General features: G+C 43.5%; 2 protein-coding genes across 2 annotated transcripts in view; both read right to left on the bottom strand.

Annotated features, from left to right (window-relative positions):
- The window catches only part of LOC114030977 (zinc finger protein 665-like), a 117,323-nt gene that overhangs the window by 19,858 nt on the left and 76,681 nt on the right, over positions 1-20,784 (bottom strand). Inside the window, exon 2 of the mRNA XM_027845948.1 lies at positions 3,846-3,917. Coding sequence (XP_027701749.1) covers positions 3,846-3,917 — 72 coding nt within the window. The remainder of the gene's footprint in view (positions 1-3,845; positions 3,918-20,784) is intronic.
- The window catches only part of LOC114030978 (zinc finger protein 2 homolog), a 252,552-nt gene that overhangs the window by 155,088 nt on the left and 76,680 nt on the right, over positions 1-20,784 (bottom strand). The window contains exon 3 of the mRNA XM_027845949.1: positions 3,846-3,917. The gene's annotated coding sequence lies outside the window, so the exon portion shown is untranslated. The remainder of the gene's footprint in view (positions 1-3,845; positions 3,918-20,784) is intronic.

Here is a 20,784-nt window from a genome sequence, read left to right as displayed (position 1 = left end):
TGTGTGTGTGTGTGTGTGTGTGTGTGTGTGTGTGTGTGTGTGTGTGTATTTCTACATGTTATGTTAGATAGACTTGAAAGATGGATGCAGGAAGACCAACTGGGAAGCCACTAAAACATCCCAGGTACCTTCTGCATCTGGGGCTGCTTATTAATAAAGAAAGGAGGAAGAATCAGAAACCATATTGGAGCAAATTCACAGAGATGTAGTAAAGGAAGGAGACACCAACCAAGAGGGCAGAGTACCAGAGGGAAGCTCTCTAGAACACCTGCTCCACAAGTATCTAAAAACACACCAGACTGAAAAATCATAGTGGGTCACTTTTTTAGCACAGGTCAGATAAGCTTAGAAGATAAACACTTAATTGGGAAAAAAAATATAAGAGCAATTCTCCAATTGATATATAAATGATCAAAGGATATAAACAGGCACTTTTCACCAGAAGAAATACAAGGTATAAACAGTCCTATGAAAAAATGTTATCCATCACTACAGAATTAAAAAGGCAAATTCAAGCAACTCTGAGCTTCCACATTATACCTCTGATTGGCAAAGTTAAAAAAAAATTATCACTGTTGAAGGGACTGACGAACATTAATTCACTGTTGGTAGAGCTGTGAACTGGCAGCTTTTATTATTTATTATTTTTCATTATTAATTATTTATTATTATTAAATTATTTTATTAAAAGGATTTGTTCTATAAAATTTGGATTCAGTCAAAAGGCCACACTTAAGGATCTAGAAGGCCACATGTGGCCTCAAGGTGGCAGGTTCCCCCCTCTGTCAAGCCATTCTGGAAAGCAATTTGGAATTATGCCCCAAGTTATTAATTTGTGCATTTCCACAGAAATTCCACTAGTAGGCCTATACCCCAAAGAGATCAAAGAAAGAACAAAAGAATTCATTGGTCCAAAAATATTTATAGTAGCTCTTTTCGTAGTGGGGGAGGGGGGAACGGAAAAAGGGTGTGGGAGTGAGAATCATTTGGGGAATGACTGAACAAATTATGTTGTGAATAGTGGAAATGCATTAATCCATTAAGAAATGATGGAAAGGGAGGCAAGTAGGTGGCACAGTGAATAGAGCACTGGTCTTTGAGTCAGGAGGACCTGAGTTCAAATCTTCCCTCAGATACTTCACACTTACTAGCTGTGTGATCCTGGGCAAGTCATTTAACCCCATTGCCTAGCCCCCCTGCAAAAAAATGATGAAAAGGATGGTTTTGGATAACTTGGAAAGACTTGTATGAACTGATAAATAGTGAAGTAAAGAGAACCAGGAAACAATTTATACAATAACAACAACACTATAAATACAAATAATTTTGAAAGACTTAAGAACTTTGATCAATGAAAAGACCAATCACAAATCCAAAAGAACCATAACAAAGAATGTTACCCATATTCTAAAAGAGGTGTCAGACTCAAGTTGCGAAATGAGATATACATTTTTACGTGGCCAACATGGGAATTCGTTTTGCTTTACTATGCACACTTCTTACGAGAGTTTTTTCCTTTTTTTTTTTTAAAAACCCCAGTGAGAGAGTGAGATGGGGAGAGAAATATAAGTGCTTGTTAATTGAAAAAAAAGTTTCTTAAAGACATGTAATAAATTCTGAAAACCTTCTCATACAATACAAACCTTACCCAACATGAGAGGATTCATAATGGGAGAAAAATTAGCCATACTTGTTCTAGCTATATGAATATGTATTAAATATATTTCTCGTAACATCTGGGGAAGAGGAGTTCTTTGTTTCTTGGTCCATTTTGTAATGTGTTTTCATTTAATGAAGGAATTTAAAACATTCACATGCACTGTTATAATTAATAAGTTCAATGTGGATTCAGATAATTTCTTATTGAAAGTGCTGCCTAGAGACTGTGAAATCTATCTTAACTTTCCATGCTTCTCTTTCTGATCATAATCTTTTATCACTTCCTTTTTCTCTAAGCTAGATGACTCCTAATCCTATTCTTCATGTAAACAGTGACTTCTTATCAGCAAAGGTCTCTTGAAGGTAGTGACTCCAGCTGAGTGAGCTCCAGTACAAAGGAATTTGAAGAGCTAGACCTACAGCACTCTAGGCACATAGAACAGGCAGTGTGTACAAGGTCCAAAGAGAGGAGACAGATGACATGTGGTGGATGAGGAAGAACAAGGAGGCCATTTTGGATAGAACATCGAGAACAGGAGGGGGAGTCATCTGAATTCAGTCTGGAAAGACCATTAAAAGCAAGAGGGGGATGAATACTAATGTGCAAACCAGGGAGTGGTTTTTTACTTGTTTGTTTAACTTATCTTTAAGAGAATAGGGAAACCCATAGGTTTGAGAAGAGTGACACTACTTTAGGAGTATAAATCTGTATGTGAGACATATTTGAGAAGGAAGAGCCTGGTTTTAGAGAAACCAATTAGGAGACTTATTGTAACAGTCCAGGTTAGAGGTGAGGAGAGCAGGGTTATGCCACTCAGTGCTAAGAAATAGGATTGTCTGCCTTTCTCAGTTAAACTCCTTGAACAGGCTACATACTCAGGCCTCCACTTCCCCTCCTCTCTCCTCTGCTGAGATTGAAATGCCTACAATATGAAATGTCCAAAAGGCAGCTGGAGATACAGGACTGGATTATGTCTAATACACAGTCCAGAACAATAATGTAGAGTTGAACTGATTCACCAAAGAGTCAAGATGAGGAAGGGAGGAGAAGGTGATCAGTGCCAGGTGCTGGCCTGGAAAATAACTGAGGGATGGACAGTGTAGAGGTCATAATGAGGACAAAGGACAAAGGTAGGAGTCATAAGGCAAAGGAAAAGATGGAATGATAAAGGTTATGATGAAATAAAAGACTTCCAGAGTTCATAAACATGGAAGTAGAACACTTCTGTGTGATGTGAGGTCACAGATACGACCATCTCTATAGCTAAGGTGCAGTGAGAGAGTAGATCAGTCAAGAGAACTGAGTAGGCTGAAGAACTGAGAAGTGAGGATGTGTGAGGAATTATCCATATGCATATGGAAACTCCCCTGGTACAGAGAGAGAGACTGGTCCAGGTATTGAGCTCATTGAGGAAAGAAGGAGACTGACTTGGGAGGTTGATGGATGACAGCTGCCAGAATCCTGTTTGAGTGATAAATCTCATTGCAGGGTCATCAGTCAGTCAAGTATTTGTTAAGTGTCTGCCATGTTCCAGTGCTAAGTAAAAGGGATGCCACGCAAGACAAAAGACAGCCCCTGCCCTCAAGGAATTAATAGTCTAAGGTGGGAGACAGCTTGCAAACAGCTGTGTACAAGCAGGATATTTACAGGAGAAACTGGAGATAATCTCAAGGAAGGCACTAAGATTAAGGAGGAGGAAAAGAGGAGGGAGAGAATTCTAGGCACAGGGGTCAGCCAGTGAAAAGGTGAAAAGTCATGAGATGGAATGGTATGTGGAACTGAATTGGGTCCCCACCCTCAGAGAAGGAGAGGGTGCTTAGTACAAGTGGCAAAGGAAAAGCTTGGAAAGGGCCATGAAAGGAAAAGCATATTCAGAATCCCCCCCCCCCCAATCAGTGGGTCGGGGGCTAAGAGAGAAGGAAGCAGCACTGCAGAGGGGGATGAGGCAAGAAGACTGAAGCAGATCTCAGCGCCAGAGGAAGAAAAGAGCCTCGAAGAAAGAGGTTTACCACGAAACGATTATTTGTTCATTATGGACCAAGCATTCCAGGGGGCACAACAGAAGGAAGGGGCCATTCTGAAGTTCAACACACAAGAGTCATAACTGAGATGCAGTGGGAGTGCGGGGTGCAGAACTGAAATTCTGGGATTATATACTGACAATAAGAAGTTTCTACTTTCATACCTTGGGAGGATTCTTTTCCTGAAATGTTCTTTCTGGCAGTTTCCTCTGTGTTCTCAGCTCTCAGTTCCAAATCTGAAAAATAGTAAGAAAAACTGTGAATGTAACTTCTCCTCTGAGCTGGGAGAAAGGAAAGTTAGGAGATGTAATACAAATGAGAATGGCCGTCACTGTCAGGAAGCACACTGCTTTGTGCTCACTGAAATATGTCCTGACATTCTGGGGACACAGTGATCAGAGGCAAAGGAGGGACAAGAAGGCAGCAGCTAAAGAGCTAACAGGAAGACCAAGATGTATTTTTTTTCTGCAGAGGGTGAGGAGAAATCATCTAAAATACTGAAATGTGAGATGTTCAGAAAAATAGATTTAGCATAGCATTCATACCCTGAGAACAAGCAAAATGAATTCGTGGAAAAGGATGGAGGGAAGGAAAAGCATCTGAAGACAAGCAAGGATCGAGAGGAAACGTTCTGGAACCAGGACTCAAGCTGGTAGATTCCCACAGGGTGCTTCTCCAGAATAGCGACTGGATTTCTTTCCTGTGCCCAATCTCGGGGCCATGGCCCAGAAGCATCTCCAGTACCCTCGGGTCCTCTGTGGACAAGACCCCTTCAATGTCCAGGCCCCATGGGACTTTTTACAAGACAAGTAGTAGGGCACCCCGGCCTCTTGACCAGGCTCCCATGCCTCTGCCTGCTCCTTCCTCTTGTGAGGCTGGCCTCCTAATGCCTGAAAGGAGAAGATATTGCCACATACCACCAGGCTGAACCTCAAGGGAGGTTATACAGATTGTACAGTCAAGATGTACAGTCTAATCTTCTGCCTAATTCAATGGACTTCTCTCCAATCATTGATCCTTTGACTGGATTCACTCCTCAACAGTTAACACACTACCATATCAGAAGACTTAGGTGTTTAGGTAAATGTTTAACAACTGACTCTATGGGAGGAGGGAGAGACAGACAGACAGACAGACAGAGAGATATGCAGGAAACATTTTTAAAGTTTGAACTGCATTATTAACATTTTCTCCATTACTTTTTCCAATCCTAGACATCAACAAAGCAATAAATCAAGCCTTGATTTGTAGCTTTTGCTGATTTCTGAGGTCTAACTACTCACACTCAAAATTTAACAATTGGCTCCTCTGGCATTGGTATGAGCAGGCTCCATCTCAGCCCTGTTCTTAGTTGCTGCTACACAGAGTTATATAAACCCTTCTGTACATATGGGCCCTTTTCCTCTTTTTCTGATCTCGCTGGGTGCAGGCTTGCTAGCTGCATTACTGCTCACTTCAGTGTATTTTGGTACAGATCCTTCTGGTCATCCAGAAAGACTGTGCCAATTCACAGGGCCACCAAAGCCCCTCCCAGGTCAGTTATTTTCCATTTTTGTCAACTTTATCCATCCAATACATGGGAGGTGATGCTTTTAACACAGAGTTGCACTGAAAGCTGCCAGCTGATTGACTAGTGGTGGGGAACGGGTTGGAGGAGGAGGGAGAGTGGGGCTTCAAGGAAGATCTGGGGCTGGAATCCTGGGTATCGGCTCAGGGAGGGGCTCCACAGAAACAGGGAAACATTAGTAAGGAAGAGCTTTTTCTCAATCCTGTTGACTTTGAGGTGCCTAACGGGCCATCTAGTTCTAGATAACTAAGAAATGGGTAACATGTGACTGGCCCACAGGACTTGCCCTGGGGCTGGATCTACAGATCTGGAAATGATCTTTGAACCTATGGGGACTGATGAGGTCAAAAAGAGAAAGAAAAGAGCTGCTTAAGAAACAGTGGATAAGAGTACCCTGACCTGGAGTCAGGAATGAGTTCAAATCTGGCCTCAGACACTTACTAGCTGTGTGACCCTGGGCAAGTCACTTCACCCTGTGTGCCTCAGTTTCCTCATCTGTAAAATGAGTTGGAGAAGGAAAAGGCAAACCACTCCAGTACCTTGGCCAAGAGAACCCCAAATGGGGTCACAGAGAGTCAGATACAACTGAAACGATGAACAACAACAAAAAGAGAGCCGAGGTGAGGACAGTGCCTTGAAGTACACCCATAGTTAGTAGGCATGACCTGGATGAGGAATAAGCAAGTGAAGCAAAGAAAGTATGGTCACAAAGGGAGGAGAACCACTAGAGGGCAGCAGTGTGAAAATCCAGATAGGAGGGGAGACGCGGAAGGAAAGGACGGTAGCAGTGTCCAAGGCTACAGAGGGCTCCAGGAGGATGGAGCCAGGAGGGAGGCTTTGGATGTGGGGGTGGAAGGGTGGGAACACTGGTGACTTTCAGTAAAGCAGCTTGAATGGACTAATAGGCACTGAAGGCAGATTGCAAAGGGCTGAGAAGTGAAGGGGGCGGTGAGAAAATGGAGATAACGGATAATGATGGGTTTTTAAAGCTAGTGAAAAGGAGGGGAGGTATAGGATGATACTTGACAGGGCTGCTGGGATCAAGTGAGGAATTTGTTTTAAGGAAGTAGTTTTTAGGCAGCACAAAAGCATCCCAAGGGCAGCTAGGCGGCGCAGTGGATAGAACACTGGCCCTGAAGTCAGGAGGACCTGAGTTCAAATCCAGCCTCGGACCAAATACTTGACACTTACTAGCTGTGTGACCCTGGGCAAGTCACTTAACCCCAACTGCCTTAAAAAAAAAAAAAAAAAAGAAATACAAAAGCATCCCGAGATTGGGCTGAACTTCATGGACATCTCCGTCTACCCCAACATTTCTTTCATTTTCTCTTTTCTGAAGCATTTTTTTCAAATCACCTCTAAACATCACATCTTCGCTAGGCTCTAGATGCAACCAAATCCAACCCCATCCTAACCTCCTCAGACATGGCACTCAGAAAACTCCAATGGGATTTAGGGATCTGCTCCTCCCCGTGACCCCCAGAACCCAGCTCTGCAGCCACAGAGGGACAAAGTTCCTGCCCTGACAGAGGCTCTGGTGGAGACAGGAGGAAAACAGGTGGGAGAGATGGAAGTTCATGAGAACCCAGTTCCATCATTTCCCAGGCCTGAGTCTCTGGACACACTCAAACCCCCAGGGGAGCAAACCCCTTCTGGGAAATCTGGAAACATCACCATCAGTGGAGCAAGTAATTCTCACCTCACTGATCTCTACTGAACCTCATCTATTTCAGAATCACTGACATCTAGCCTCGTCTCTCCCACTGACTGCCCCTCCCAGCCCCTCCCCAAAGGCCATCTTCTTAGATTCCACCCAATGCTTTAATCTGTCAAGACCCTTCAGATCCTGACTGTCACCCAGTGTGTTAGGCATCCCTCCCAACTGGGTCACCTGCAAATTCATCCAGCGTTCCATCTCTGCCTTTATTGAAGCAGCTGAGAAAAATGAGAAACAGGATTGGCTTTGGCCAGGAGAAGGACCACCTCTTCACTGGAGACTGGAGTAAAGGAGCAGGGAGTAGGGGAGTAGGGGCATGAGACAAGTTGGAGGAGAGGCCAGAGAGTTCATTGAGACTGGTCTCCATCTCGAATATAAAATATAAGGTGAACAGGTGAGGACAGGAAGAAGGGCATAATTCCTGAAAAGACAAAAAAAGCTTTGGAACATGTACTATGAATTCGTCCATCTCTGTTCAGCACATGAGTAAGAAGGAGCAAAGGAGAAAGGTGGTGAGAATAATTAATAACAACTATGATTGTTAGTGATAATAATTTGTCTCAGTTTCCTCATCTGTAAAATGGGGATCATCATAACAGCACCTACCTCCCAGGATTGTTGTGAGGATCAAATGAAATATTTGTGAAGTGCTTAGCAGAGTGCCTGGCATATAGAAGGCACTTAAATAAATGTCTGTTTCCTTCTTTCTTTCCTTTATCCCTCTCTTCTTCCTTTCTTTGTATAGCAAACTCAATTTATTGAAGAGACAGATTTCTAATAGCTAGCACTTTAAGGTTTGTAAAGTGTTTTATAAATTTTATCTCATTTTATCTTCACAACAACCCTGGAGGAAGGTATGATTATTATCCTAATTTTACAGATGAGGAAACTGAGGTAGACACAGGTTAAGTGACTTGCCCAATGTCATAACAGCTAGGAAGTGTGTTGGGCAAGATTTGAACTTGTGTCTTCCTGACTCCATCACCAGAACCCTGGCCACTGCACCATTTGCAACCTTTACTTAAAATACAAGACCATACTTAACAATAAAGAAAGATACTCAGGGAGCATGCAAACAGGTCAGGTTCACTGGAGCCCAAGGTAGAACTGGGCACCCAAAGTCAGTGAAGTCTAGTGGGTTTTCATATAGTCCTTAATTTGGTCCAGCTGGACAAGACAATCATTTGATCAATAAACATTTGTTAAGCACCTACTGTGTACTAAGCATTAGGGATACAAAAAGAAACCAAAGACAGTCCCTGCCCTCAAGGAGTTCACCATCTAATGGTGAGACAACATGCAAACAATACAAACAAGCTCTATGCCCGATAAATAAGACCCAATTAAGAGAAGGAAGGTACTAGAATTCAGAGGGCAGGATTTTAGCTGGGATGTAAAGGAAGCCAGAGAGGTCAGCAGTTGGATCACAGCAGGGAGAGCGTCCCAAGTGTGGGAGGCAGCCAGAGAGAATAAAGGCCTGGAGCCAAGAGATGGAGGGTGTGCGTTGTGGAGCAGCCAGGAGGCCAGAGTCACTGTATCCAGGAGTACATGGTGGGAGCGAGGTTTTAGAAGGCAGGAAAGGTAGGAGGGGGCCAGGTGATGAAGGGCTCTGAATGCCAAACACAGCAATTTGTATTTGCTCCTGAAAGCCACTGGAGTTTATTGAGTAGGGGGGTAACTCAAATGAACCTATGTTTTAGGAAAATCACTTTAGTGGTTGAGTGGAGTATGGACTAGATTTTGAAAGACTTGAGACAGGCAGCCCCACCTGCTGGTTATTGCAAAAGTCCAAGGGTGGGGTGATGAGGGCAGGGTCAAAGGAGAGGAGGAAGTGTACTTGAGAGATGCTACAAAGGTGAAATCGACCTCGTGTTAGTACCATATTAGATATTGGGGGGGGGGGGGTGAGAGAGAGAGTGAGGAGTCCAGGATGACTCCTGGGCTGCCAGCGTGAGGGACTGGAAAGATGGTGTGGCTCTCTATAGTAACAGGGAGAGTGGGAGGGGAAAGGATTTGGGGGAAAGATGATGAGATCTATTTTGGGCATTTTGAGCTTAAGACAGCTTCTGGAGATCAAATTCAAGATAGCTGCAACATAGTTAAAGATACAAGACCAGATGTCAGCAGGGAGGTTGGAGCAGGATAGGTAGATGTGATCTGCACAGAGATATTTAAATCATTGGGAGCTGATGAGATCTCCAAGTGAAGTGGTACAGGGTACACTCGGAAAAAAAGGGCCAAGGACAAAACCCTGAGGGACTGCTAGTGTCGGAGGGCTTGAGCTGGAGGAGGATCCAGCAAAGGAGAAGAAAAGGAGCGGTCAGGGGAAGTGGGGGGGAAGGGAGGAGGGGGAAGAGAGAGGAGCTATCTTGAAAACCTAGAGAAGACAGTAGCCGAGTAACCAAGATGGACAGTGTCAAAGGCTGCAGAGAGGTCAAGGAGAACGAAGACTAAGAAAAGGCCTTTGGATTTGGCAACTAAGAGATCACTAGTAAGCAGCTCAGAGCTGCAGACTGGAACTGATTCATGGTAGGTGGGGGCCTGGGGTAGAGGAAGACTCTGTGGAAACTAGGGGAACTAGCTGATATTCAAACTCCCCAGGAGGAAAAAGGTCTTTTGGCCAGTTCCAAGACTTATTCATTTAGTAGGGGGTGGGAGGCTACTGAGGTGGAAAACGCCAGCAAGGGAGGGAGACCTCAGGAGATAGGGTCCCTGGAAAAGTTTCAGAGTTTTTCCAATGTGAAATGTGGCTCTGGACACTATCACAGATAGTGATATTTCAGATAGCCTTTCCACAAGGCTTAAGTACCTACTGTTTGCAGGGCCCCAGGGCCGCCAAGATCCCCTCCTCAGAGAGCTCCCAGCTTAGGCCTGGGTGTGAAACTCAGGGCTCGTCCCCTGGGCTGCAGCCTGCCAGCCCAGGGAACCCTGGGGTCTTGGGCTTTGTCTGCTCCTGAATTTCTACACTGCCCAAGCTTGGAGCACAAGCACTCAGGTTCTCAAGGAGAGTGTGAATTCCCTTCCCTCAAGAGTATTTCACAGCTGCTCAGGAATTGAGACTAGGAACAGATGGGCCAAACCCTCAGTTTTGTAGTATCTTTGTCTAAATGGAAGGTGACGGTGGAGTTAAAGAACTCTGCTTAAATAGGTCTCCTCTTCCAGAGTGTTATCTCGGGAGGGCAGGGACCTACCTTACTGCTCGGGGCTTGACATACAGCCAGAACTTAACACGACTGCTGATTGGCTATCCTGTCAGCTAAGAGAGCCATCCCAAAGTGCCAGAGGTCAGCCTCAGAAGGGAAAGGCTTCCTCCCTGAAGTTCTTCCAACAAAGTCTGCATGACTACCCGCTGGGGACACTCTAGGGGTCACTTTGGAGCAGAAACTGTTTGGCCTGGAAGCCTCAGAGGGCCCCTCCAGCTCTAAGATTCTGTGGGTCTGTAGGTCTCTCTCTACAATGGCCTTGGGACTGAGTTGTGTCCTCTCTTCTAGGAGGGGAAGGAAAGGGGCTGAAGGATGGCCTCTCCCCCTTGACCTGTACCCAGGAGGGGCCCAAGAAAGCTCTGCTCTATTTCTGTCCCGCCTCTTTAAGGAAATGAGACCTAAAAAACTTGAATCCTGAACAAGGTGCAAAATCTTAGATGCCCTCATTGCTGAGGACTGTCTTCTTCCTGAGGCCAAATCAAATCAACAAATTTTTATTAAGCACCTACTACGTGGTACTGGGAATAGAGAACTGCCTTGTAAGGAGCTCCCAGTTTAACGTGAGGAAACAACATGCAAACAACTATAACTAAACAAGATACATACAGGACAAACTGGAAATAATCAGCAGAGGGAAAGCAAAAGAATTAAGGGAAATTGGGAAAAGCTTCTTGCAGAAAGTGAAATTTTAGTTGAGACTTGAAGGAAGCCATGAAGTACAGGACAGGAAGGAGGGAATTCCAATGAAAATTCATGGAGTCAGGAGATGGAGGATCTGTGCAAGAACAGTAAAGAAGCCAGTGTCACTGGACTGTAGAGTGTGGGGAGGGAAGTAAGGGGTAAGGAACTGGAAAGGGGGGAAGGCACCAAGTGACAGAGGGCCTTAAAAGCCAAACCAGAGGGTTGACATTTGGTCCTAGAGGTAACAAGGAGCCACTGGAGTTTACTGAATGGGAGGAGAGGTCATATGGTCATCCCTGCACTTTAGGAAAATCACTGATAGCTGAGTGAGGATGGATTGGAGTGCGAAGACCGGAGGCTGGCAGACCCACCAGCATGAGATGATAAGGATCCGCAGCAGAGGAGAGAAGGGGGTATGTTTGAGACATGTTGGGAAGGTAGAATCCACACAAGTTGGCAATAATTGTATATGGGGGTAAAAAGACTTAGATTGTGAACCTGGGTGGCCCTCTATAACAACAGGGGAGTGAGGAAGAGGCAAGAGTTTGGGGGGAATGGTAATGAGCTTACTTTTGGACACATTGAGTTTAAGATACTGTAGCAGGACAAACATCTGCCAGTGTTTCCTAGTAACAAGGGTAAGCCCCTACCTCCTCCCCACTTCCTTACTCCCCAACCATGAGTCAGACCCATCCCTCTTCCTTCTCTCCTGAGACAGCTTTTCCTAAAAGGCAAAGCTCTCCCTGGAAGTTAGGTGGTCTCTGCCTCTCCTGACTCTGCTTCCTGGTCACCTGATGGCATAAAATGTCCCACCCTACAGAGCTGGTGCCCCTCTGATTCAGTGAATTTCTAAAGACCTGGGGTCACTAATATGTATGCTGCCCTGATGACCAGACATGTTTCCATGCAGACAGGAAGGAGTCTGTATCAAGAGAAATGTCCTTGCTGTCAGGTCAAAGTTAAACTCCTCTGGTTCAACACCTTCCGAGTGCCTTATTTTGTTCCAACACTGAACATGAATCAAGAGGCTCTGAAAGTCATCCAGGTGGAGCTGCCCACTGGGCAGTCGAAGATGCAGAAGTAGAGGTCAGGAGAGCTTTTAGGGGTGAAATAAATCTGAAAAGCAATTCCATATGGATAAGTAAATACACGGAAACAGGATAGAAGGAGGAGAGAATAGGGACCAGGACAGAGCCATGGTAAATACCCATGGTTAAGTGTTTAAGTTCCTTTTTTTTTCCAAGGTCCACCAATCTCCCTTTGACTCCCAATGACAGCAAACCTTCCAGATGCTCAGGAGGGTATCTGCCATCGGGAAATATCTGAGTGTATATGGAAGCTGAGGGAGGTCCTGGAAGATGATGGGGCTGGGACCTCTTGCACTAGCCCCATGCCACCCCCCTTTTCTCCTAGTTTCAGTGGGGCAGGCAGTGGAGGCTTCAGAAGGCTTCTCTAGGGGCCCTCCCCCAGCAGCAAGAGCTTTACCCCTCTGTGGCTTCGGGGAGGCAGGTGGGGGAAATCACAGAAAGAAGCAGATCCCTGAATGTCTGATGTAAGGAGAGTTTTTACACACATACATATGTGCATTTGTGTGCATGCACATATATACATACATGTGTACACACACACATACACACACACTCTAGCTGTGTGACCCTGTGCAAGTCACTTAACCCTCATTGTAAAATGAGCTGGAGAAGGAAATGGCCAACCATTTGAGTGCCTCTACCACGAATAACCCAAATGAGGCAGAAAGAGTCAGACACAACTGAAAAACAACAACAAACGTATAATGTTTGTGGGTACACTTGTATCTCCTCCCTTTCAAAGCTAAACTGTTAGAATAAAAGTGTATACACGAAGGTTCCTTCACTTAAAGTCTGTGGACTTGCTTTAAAAAATATTTTGGTAACTATTCTACTACTTCAGGTTTAAATGAGGATTGTCTGAGCGATGCAGCCTCTCCTATCACAGGCCAATGGGTACCCTCTTACTGAAGTGAGAGCAGGAGAAACACAAAACTTAAAAGCAAGGTCTTGTACGGAAATAATTCTTGTAAGAATCATTTTCCAGAGGAATGGTTATATTTACTTCTACTGTTTCCTCCTTACATTTGTATAGTTCTCTTTGACTTCCAAACCCTTTCTACTCTGGCTTCCACCCACACTCCTCAATTGAAACTGCTTTTTTATGGTCACCAAAGAATTTTTTTCAAACTCTAAAAGCGTCTCCCCTGTTCCCCTCCTGCCACATACAGCTTTAGACACTGCTGACCCCACCCCCATGCATCCCTCTTCCCACCTGGAGTTTCATGGTTCTCATCATTCAGTTTCAGAAGCCAAGGCTTCAGCCTCTCCTTTTGATCTGATTCAGATGCACCTTCCTCCCTGGCCCTAAAGAGAACCTGGCTCTGGTTTGTCCTTATAGACTGCCTTTATTTCCCTTTGAAAGCAAACTTCTACCTTCCAGTTCCCTTCATTATCTATGCCCATGGTCTGTTTAATCTCTCAGACCTTCCAAACGGAATTCTCACCTAGACCCACTTTCAACCACCCCCCCTTCCTCTGGCCACCCAAAGTTACTCTATAGTCCCATCAACTGGCCTTTCATTGTGGCTACACCCAATCTCCCCTCCATTGTCCTGCCTCCCTATGGCCCCCGGCCATTTCCCACCCTTAATCCTAGCTAGGCGCCAGGAGGTCCAGGTCCCAGGAGTTCTATTCACCCAGCTTACTAGCCACTCCCATCCAGATCTCCCTAGGCCCTTCCTCCCGTCACCCCAAACTACTTGGCCACTCCTAGATCCCTCCCACAGGCTTTCTGCATATAAGGTCCATCTTGTCTCTATTAAGATGCTGAGCTTTTTTCATGCCCAAAAGGCTGAGACTGTCTCATGCCCGCTCTTGTCCTTACGGGCATCACCTGGAGTATCCACTCTAGCCCCCATTCAGATGCTGAGAACCTCTCACACCTAGAGGCTGAGACTCTCGTGCCCGCTCGTCCTCACGGGCGTCACCTGGCCTATATGTGATTTATCTTTAATAAACTTTTTCTCTGGCTGGAAGAAGATTTGGGTTGAATTCATTCAGGCAGACCCAGCGCCGCGATCTTAGGGGGGTCTGTTCAAGCACCCCCAAACCTCTAGACCTCTTCAATCCCACGTTTGCCTATTTCTTCTCATCTTCCTTTACTAGATCATCATCCATGTCTTGCCCACTAACCATGCACGTCTCCCAAGACTCTGTTCTGGGCCCTCTTCTTACTGAACTTTTTTTTTTTTTTTTTACATCAGCAGCTGCCATGGGTTTAATTATCATCTCTGAAAATGACTCTTAAATATACAGATCCAGCCCCAATCTGTCTAAAGCTCCAATCCCATCTCAGCTGTCAGTAAGACATCTGAAGCATCTCAAACCCTATATAGCCTTCAAAAGCTCATGATCTTTCTCCCTCATCCTAATTTCCCTCTTTCTGCTGAGGACACCATCTTTCCAGTTAATTGTATTTGCATACTCCAAGTCATTCCTAGTTCCACACTTTCTCTCACCCCCTATACTGAATCAGTTGCCAAATCTTGTAATTTTTATTCCCTCACCACCTCTCCTAAGCATTCACAAGCCAATTACCCTGGTTCAGATAAGTATACCTCCCAACAGGTTTCCAAGGTTTCCCTGAAGCCAGTCTCAGTCCTAGCCAATCTTCCTCAGCTACTAAATTCATGTTACTAAATTCAAGTCTTCATATCAGCCCCTCCCCCCTCCCCAAGGCATCCCCATTGTTTTCAGGATAAAACACAATCACCTGATCTAAAGCCTTTTGCCATGGATCTGGAACCCATTGCTTACATACAACAGACCCTTTATTCGCCAAAGTGGCCTCCAAGCTGTTTCACATCTTCCATTTCCCAGCTCCAAGCTTTTGCAATTTGTCTCCAGGCCAGGAATGATCTCTTCCTCTCCACTTCCTGGAAACCCTAACACCTTCCAAGTGCCATCTGGAATGCTACCTCCTGCAAAAGGTCTTTCCTGGTTCCTCCAGCTATTAGTGCCCTGCTGCCCCCCATCATTTTTGTTCTGCATACAGCCAACATTTACTTAACATGATATACACCAAATGAATATACCACTGGGGGAACATAAGGTCTGTGAGTACAGGACTTGCCTCATTTTTAATCCCTGATGGGTGTTGCCTCCAACAAACTGAGACCTGGGAAAGACCTTAGCTTAAAAAGCCCACGTTCCCCCACTGCACCCGGGTCATCTCCAGTCATGCTGATCTGTATCTTGCCAGTGGACCCCGCTGGCTCCAGAGGAGAGAGTGAGGTGGGTGACTTTGCACAGCCTGCCCTCACATCCAATTCACTTTCAAGTCACAGCATCACCTTCCTGATGTCATGATCCTCTTCCAGAACAAAGGACAAACAACAAATGAACATATATAGCCTACATTTACTTAACATGTTACATACTGAATGTATTATATACTACTGGTAGAACACAAGGTCTGTGAGTACAAGGCTTGCCTCATTTTTGTATATGAATCCCCTAGCACTTAGGAGATACTTCACCAATGCCTGTTTGTTTGCCTACCCTGTGCTAAGTTCTACAGTTATAAATAACAAAAGCAAGAATATTACAGAAGGATTTTACATTCTACTGCAGAGCGGAACACATATATGTGACTGAGCAAATGAAAATACATACAAAATAAATGAAAAGATGGCTTGCTTTCTGGTGATGGAAGGAGAAATTGTCTACCTAGCCCCTGAAGAAGGTGGGAAGTCCCTTTAGAGATGCCTAAAAGGATAAAGATTTGTTATTCCTAGCCCATTTCCAGGAAGGCAGTGGGGCTGTTTGGTGGAAAAAGGAACACTGGGTGGGCAATGATACAGGGAGATTCTCATATTAACCTTGGTACTGAGAAAAGTTGTATGCTGGAAAGTAAAGATTTCTTAGCTACTCTACTATAAATGACCCTGACCCATGCTGAGGGTGAATGCCTACCCAAGAAGGAAGGAAATAGGCATCTCTTAAGTGCTTTCTGTGTGCCAGGCACTGTGCTAAGTGCCTTACAAACAGGATCTCATTTGAGGGCAGAAGCAGTGAGGCAGGGACAACATTGGCTGTGGGCACTTAGAGAAGTCTAGAGGTCTTGGTTTCAGTTCCAGGCCAGAGGGGAGAACTGAAGAAGGATCTGAGGCCAGAGGCACCATCTCCTATACCCCAGGAAGAGAGATGATTGTAAAAACTAAGCTACCACAAATTAAAAAAATGCACAGGCAAAGGATTAAGAATTCAATCACAGACAGTTATCATGAGAATTGAGAAGACCGGGTTCGTCTTCATAGGATACTGAAGCAAAGAAACCGTCTTCTACCCTAAAGAGTAACATCAAATGGTCACCTGCTCAAAAAGAATTCAAAGAACTTTAAAAAGACTTCAAAAATCAAATGAGAGAGATTGAGGAAAAACTTTTTAAAATACATAAAAAGAACAATCCAAAAAAACAAGAAGATTATGAAAAGGAGATCCAGAATCTTAAAGAGGAAAATGACTCTTTAAAAACCAGAATTGGGCAAGGGAAAGCCAGTGAAGTTATAAGAAACCAAGAAATAATAAAATATAAAGTGTAAAAAAATACAAGAGAATGTGAAACATCTCATAAGAAAAACAACTGATCTGGAGAACAGATTAAGAAGTGAAAACATAAGAATAATCAGACTACCTGAAAGCTACGGTCAAAAAAAGAATCTTGCTGAGTGAAGTGAGCAGAACCAGGAGAAAGTTGTACACAGTAAAGGCCACACTGTGTGATGACTGACTTTGATAGACTTAGCTCTTCTCAGCAATGCAAGGATCTAAGACAACTCCAAAAGACTCACAATGGAAAATGCTATCCACATCCAGAACAAGAACTGTGGAGTTTGAATGCAGATGGAAGCATACTATTTGCTCTCCTTTTCCTTTGCTGTTTTGTTTTATTGCTTCATTCTCGTGGCTCCTCCCATTAGTTCTAATTGTTCTTTACATCATGACTAATCAGAAAATATGCTTAATATGAATGTATAAGTAGTAGAGCCTATATCACATTGCACACCATCTTGGAGGGGGGGAAGGAGGAGAAAATTTAAAACTCAAAATCTTATGGAAGTGAATGTCGACAACTAAAAATAAATACATCAATTATTTAAAAAAAAAAAGAATCTTGATACAATACAAGAAATAATTAAAGAAAATTGTCCTGAAGCATTAGAACAAGGGGTGGGGGAAGTAGAAACAGAAAAAACCCACTGATCACCACCTGAAAGAGAGCCTATGAGGAAAACCCATAGGAATATTATAGTCAAATTTCAAAAACCTCAGCTCAAGGATAAAATATTACAAGCAACAAGAGAAAAATAATTTAAATATGGTGGTACCACAATTAGAATCACACAAGACCCAGCAGCAGTGACACTAAAAGACCACAGGCCTTGGAACACTATATATCAAAGAGCAAAAGAACTGGGGTTCCAGTCAAAATGTTATACCCAGAAAAGTTAAGAATAATCCTGAGTGGAAAAAAAAATGGACATTTAATGAACTGTCAGACTTTCAAGACTTGTTAAAAAAACAAACAAAAAAAACCAACCTGAGCTTAACAGAAGATTTGATGTATAAGAGCCAGGAAAAATATAAGGTGCACATCAAAGACTAATTACAAGGGACTCAATAAGGACAGACTGTTTACCTTTAATGTATGTAAAATGTAAAGCTTATGTCTAAGACTGTTATTAGTAACTGGGTAATTTGTAAGAAAGATTGGGGTAGACCTGACTATGATATGACTTTAAAAAGTAAAACCATCTAGGAACAGCTAAAAAGAGTAATTATTTTATACAAATGAGGTGCCAGAGGAAGAGTCGACCGAGAGGAATCAGATGGGAGAGGAGGGTTGTTAGCTCTGGAAACCCACTTTCATCAGGAATAGGTTTAAGAGGGAACAATACCAATATATGTATAAAAGTCTCCTAAATTAAAAAAAATAAATAAAACATTAAGGGGATAGGGAGGGAGGAGAAGATAAGGGAGGGATCTTTAGAGAAGAGGGTGAGGGAATATGTCAAAGGGAGGTATAGAAGGGTGTTTAGATTTATGGGAATGGGTAGATAGAGGAGGGACGAGGGGGTACGTTAAGTAAAAGCAGGGCAAGGTAACTGGTAGAAGTAAAGTAGAGGAGTTAGGAGAGGTAAGAAATAAGAGATACACACAAACATAATAACAAAGATCAGGAGTAGAATTTGTTAGGGAATGTATATGTCTATGTATGTATGTGCATGTGTGTATCTATATATATAATATATACCTGTGTGTGTGTGTCTCCGCACTTAATTGCAGCCTTCTGGGGGAGAGGGTAAGGATGGGGGGGGGGGAAGAACAAAGTAAAAAGTGCATATCAGAGAATAAAAGAAAACTAGCAAGGAAACAAAGAAATGATGGACAGCTCTCAACACAATGCATAGTATTTATTATACAGGCTTTCTTGAAATGGAAATTTATTGCTATATATTTTGAACCCTCTCTTACATTCCGCTGTGCACATGTCAGGCTTTTTTTATTATTTTGTATTTGTTTCAAAATTTAAGTTTATAATATGTTTTTCTTTTCTTATTACATATTTAAGTTTCAGTAATAAAAACAAAATATTGTTTCTGAGGTAACTATTCTATTAAGGTTCCTACTATGTACCAAACACTAGGGACACCCAGAGAGAAAGCTCAACAATCTCTAATAGGTGTTGCATTCCTTCCAATAGTACCTAGTGACTGACTGGCAGAGGACATGTCATTCGTAATAGAAATTATTTTACAATTCAGCCAATGCTCTGACATAACATTTGTCCAGAGCCTAGTTCTGGCTTATTAAAGAGTTCCCATTACCCAAACTGGCTCTCTCATATTCCTAAACTTGACACGTTATTATGCCAGTTAAGATTGTTTTCATAAGGCAAACAGCACTTAGCACAGTGCCTGGCACATAGTAGTCATTATAAAAATGCTCATTCCCTTCCCTATAAAGACAGAAGCTGCTAGGTGTCACAGGGAATAGAGCACTGGGCAGAGTCAAGAAGACTTCTGTTCAAACCTAGTCTCGGACGCTCACTAGCTCTGTGACCTTGGACAAGTCATTTAACCTCTGTTTGCCTCAGTTCTTCAACTGTAAAATGAGGAGATAATAATAACACCTACTCCCCACGATCAAATGAGATAAAGCCCATAGCACATTGTCTGCCACATTAGAGGCACTTAATGAATACTTATTTCCTCCCCTTCCTTTCCCCCTCTCCTCCTCGCCCCATCCCTTCCCTCTGTAAAGCCCATTCTAAAGAAATAAACTCTAACTTAGGAGACATACTGTACCAGCAGCAAAAGATGCTGGTTAATGGTATGATGTCATGGCAAAACTAAACAGGCATGGTAAAAATCTCTTGTTTCTGTTAAAACTCCTGAACACTCATATTTCTACCCAAGGAAAGTATGGGTACAGCAGCGGAGTGGGAAGGAGTAGCTTCTGAGAAAACACACATCAAGACATGTCCTGCTGCTGGGTACTAAGAAGGCAAGATATGAGGTGGAGGTTATGGTTTTCTGGAGAAGAGTTTCACTGATGAAGATCCACCTCTCACGACCCTTCAATCCTTCTCAGTGATTTCTCAGGTCAGGCTGAAATGAAGGGGCCTGGGTATACTGGGGGGCTGTGAATCCTATGATGAATCTGCAGCTGTCCAAAGTGCCAACATTCTTCTAGTCTCCAGGCTGTACACTTGATGATAAATAGAGCCTTTATTAAGGACTTACTGTGTGCCAGGCACTATGCTAAGTGATACTGGTCTGTTCACCCATATTAATTCATTGCTGGGGGAAAGGGGGTGGTTTTTGCCTTTTTGTTTTTTTATTTTGAGTTTTCCTCTACCTGTGCTATCTCTAGGAAGCTGATCACATCCCAGAGTTAGGGTTTTCTACAACTCTAAAGCCACTTAAGCGCTGGAAACTGCTCTTGAAGACCATGAAAACCCTGGCACCAAGGGGTGAGCTGAGGTGAGTGAAATACATTTCTAACACTACACTCTGCCATGTGGGCTGAGCTACTTCTTTTCCTTTAGAAGTATTAAGATTGTCCTTAATTAACTTGACTATACAGGTGAATAAGGCTCAGGCCCTGTTCTTGGCTTCCTAAATGCACAAAACCTTAAGGAGTGCCAGTTCCTGAGGTCTGAAGTGGGGCAGGGAAGCTGTGCTCAGTTGAATCAACAAAGTGTCCGACACAGTGTTGATGACTAAACATACTTGTTGGAATATCTTTGCCCTGCTTCAGCTAAGTAAATCTGCCTTTATTAAATGTCATCTTCTTTGAGGGTTTCATTTCATTTCAATATTGATGACAAGGTGCCAGTCAGCCTGGATCAGCTCCAGCCTATCCCAGAGGAGTAGAAGGATTGCGCTGCTACAGTGAAGGTCCAGTCCAGTTGTGTGAGATAACATAAATTTGTAGAGGACCCATCAGCGCGGTTTCCATGACTTCTTCCAGCTCTGATCAGTACCATGTGAGAGGAGTGAAGGACACAGATGGTGGGAGTAACCCAAGACATGGCAAAGTGTAATTGGCAATAGACAAAGGGGCAAGGAATTAAAGAACTGATGAACGTGCAGAATAGAATGTTCCCACTACGGTTTCCAGAACAATAAGGAAAGAGAGTGTACACAGCTAGTACAAGGATGATAAGACTACGAAAAGACTGATTACTGGAGAGAAGGAAGGTCAGGGTGAGGATGAACTATAGGATTTGGAGTCATCAAGCACTGATGGATGGGTATGGAATGATAAAAGATTAGGATTAAATAAAGGAATTTTGGATATCATGAACCTAGAAGATGAACACTGATTTAACTCTCCAGG

The sequence above is a fragment of the Vombatus ursinus genome, unplaced genomic scaffold (assembly GCF_900497805.2).
Source record: "Vombatus ursinus unplaced genomic scaffold, bare-nosed wombat genome assembly UNPS02015030.1, whole genome shotgun sequence".
NCBI classification, from domain to species: domain Eukaryota; kingdom Metazoa; phylum Chordata; class Mammalia; order Diprotodontia; family Vombatidae; genus Vombatus; species Vombatus ursinus.
The sequence above is the reverse complement of the archived record's forward strand: the minus strand, read 5'-3'. Positions and strand labels throughout refer to the sequence as shown.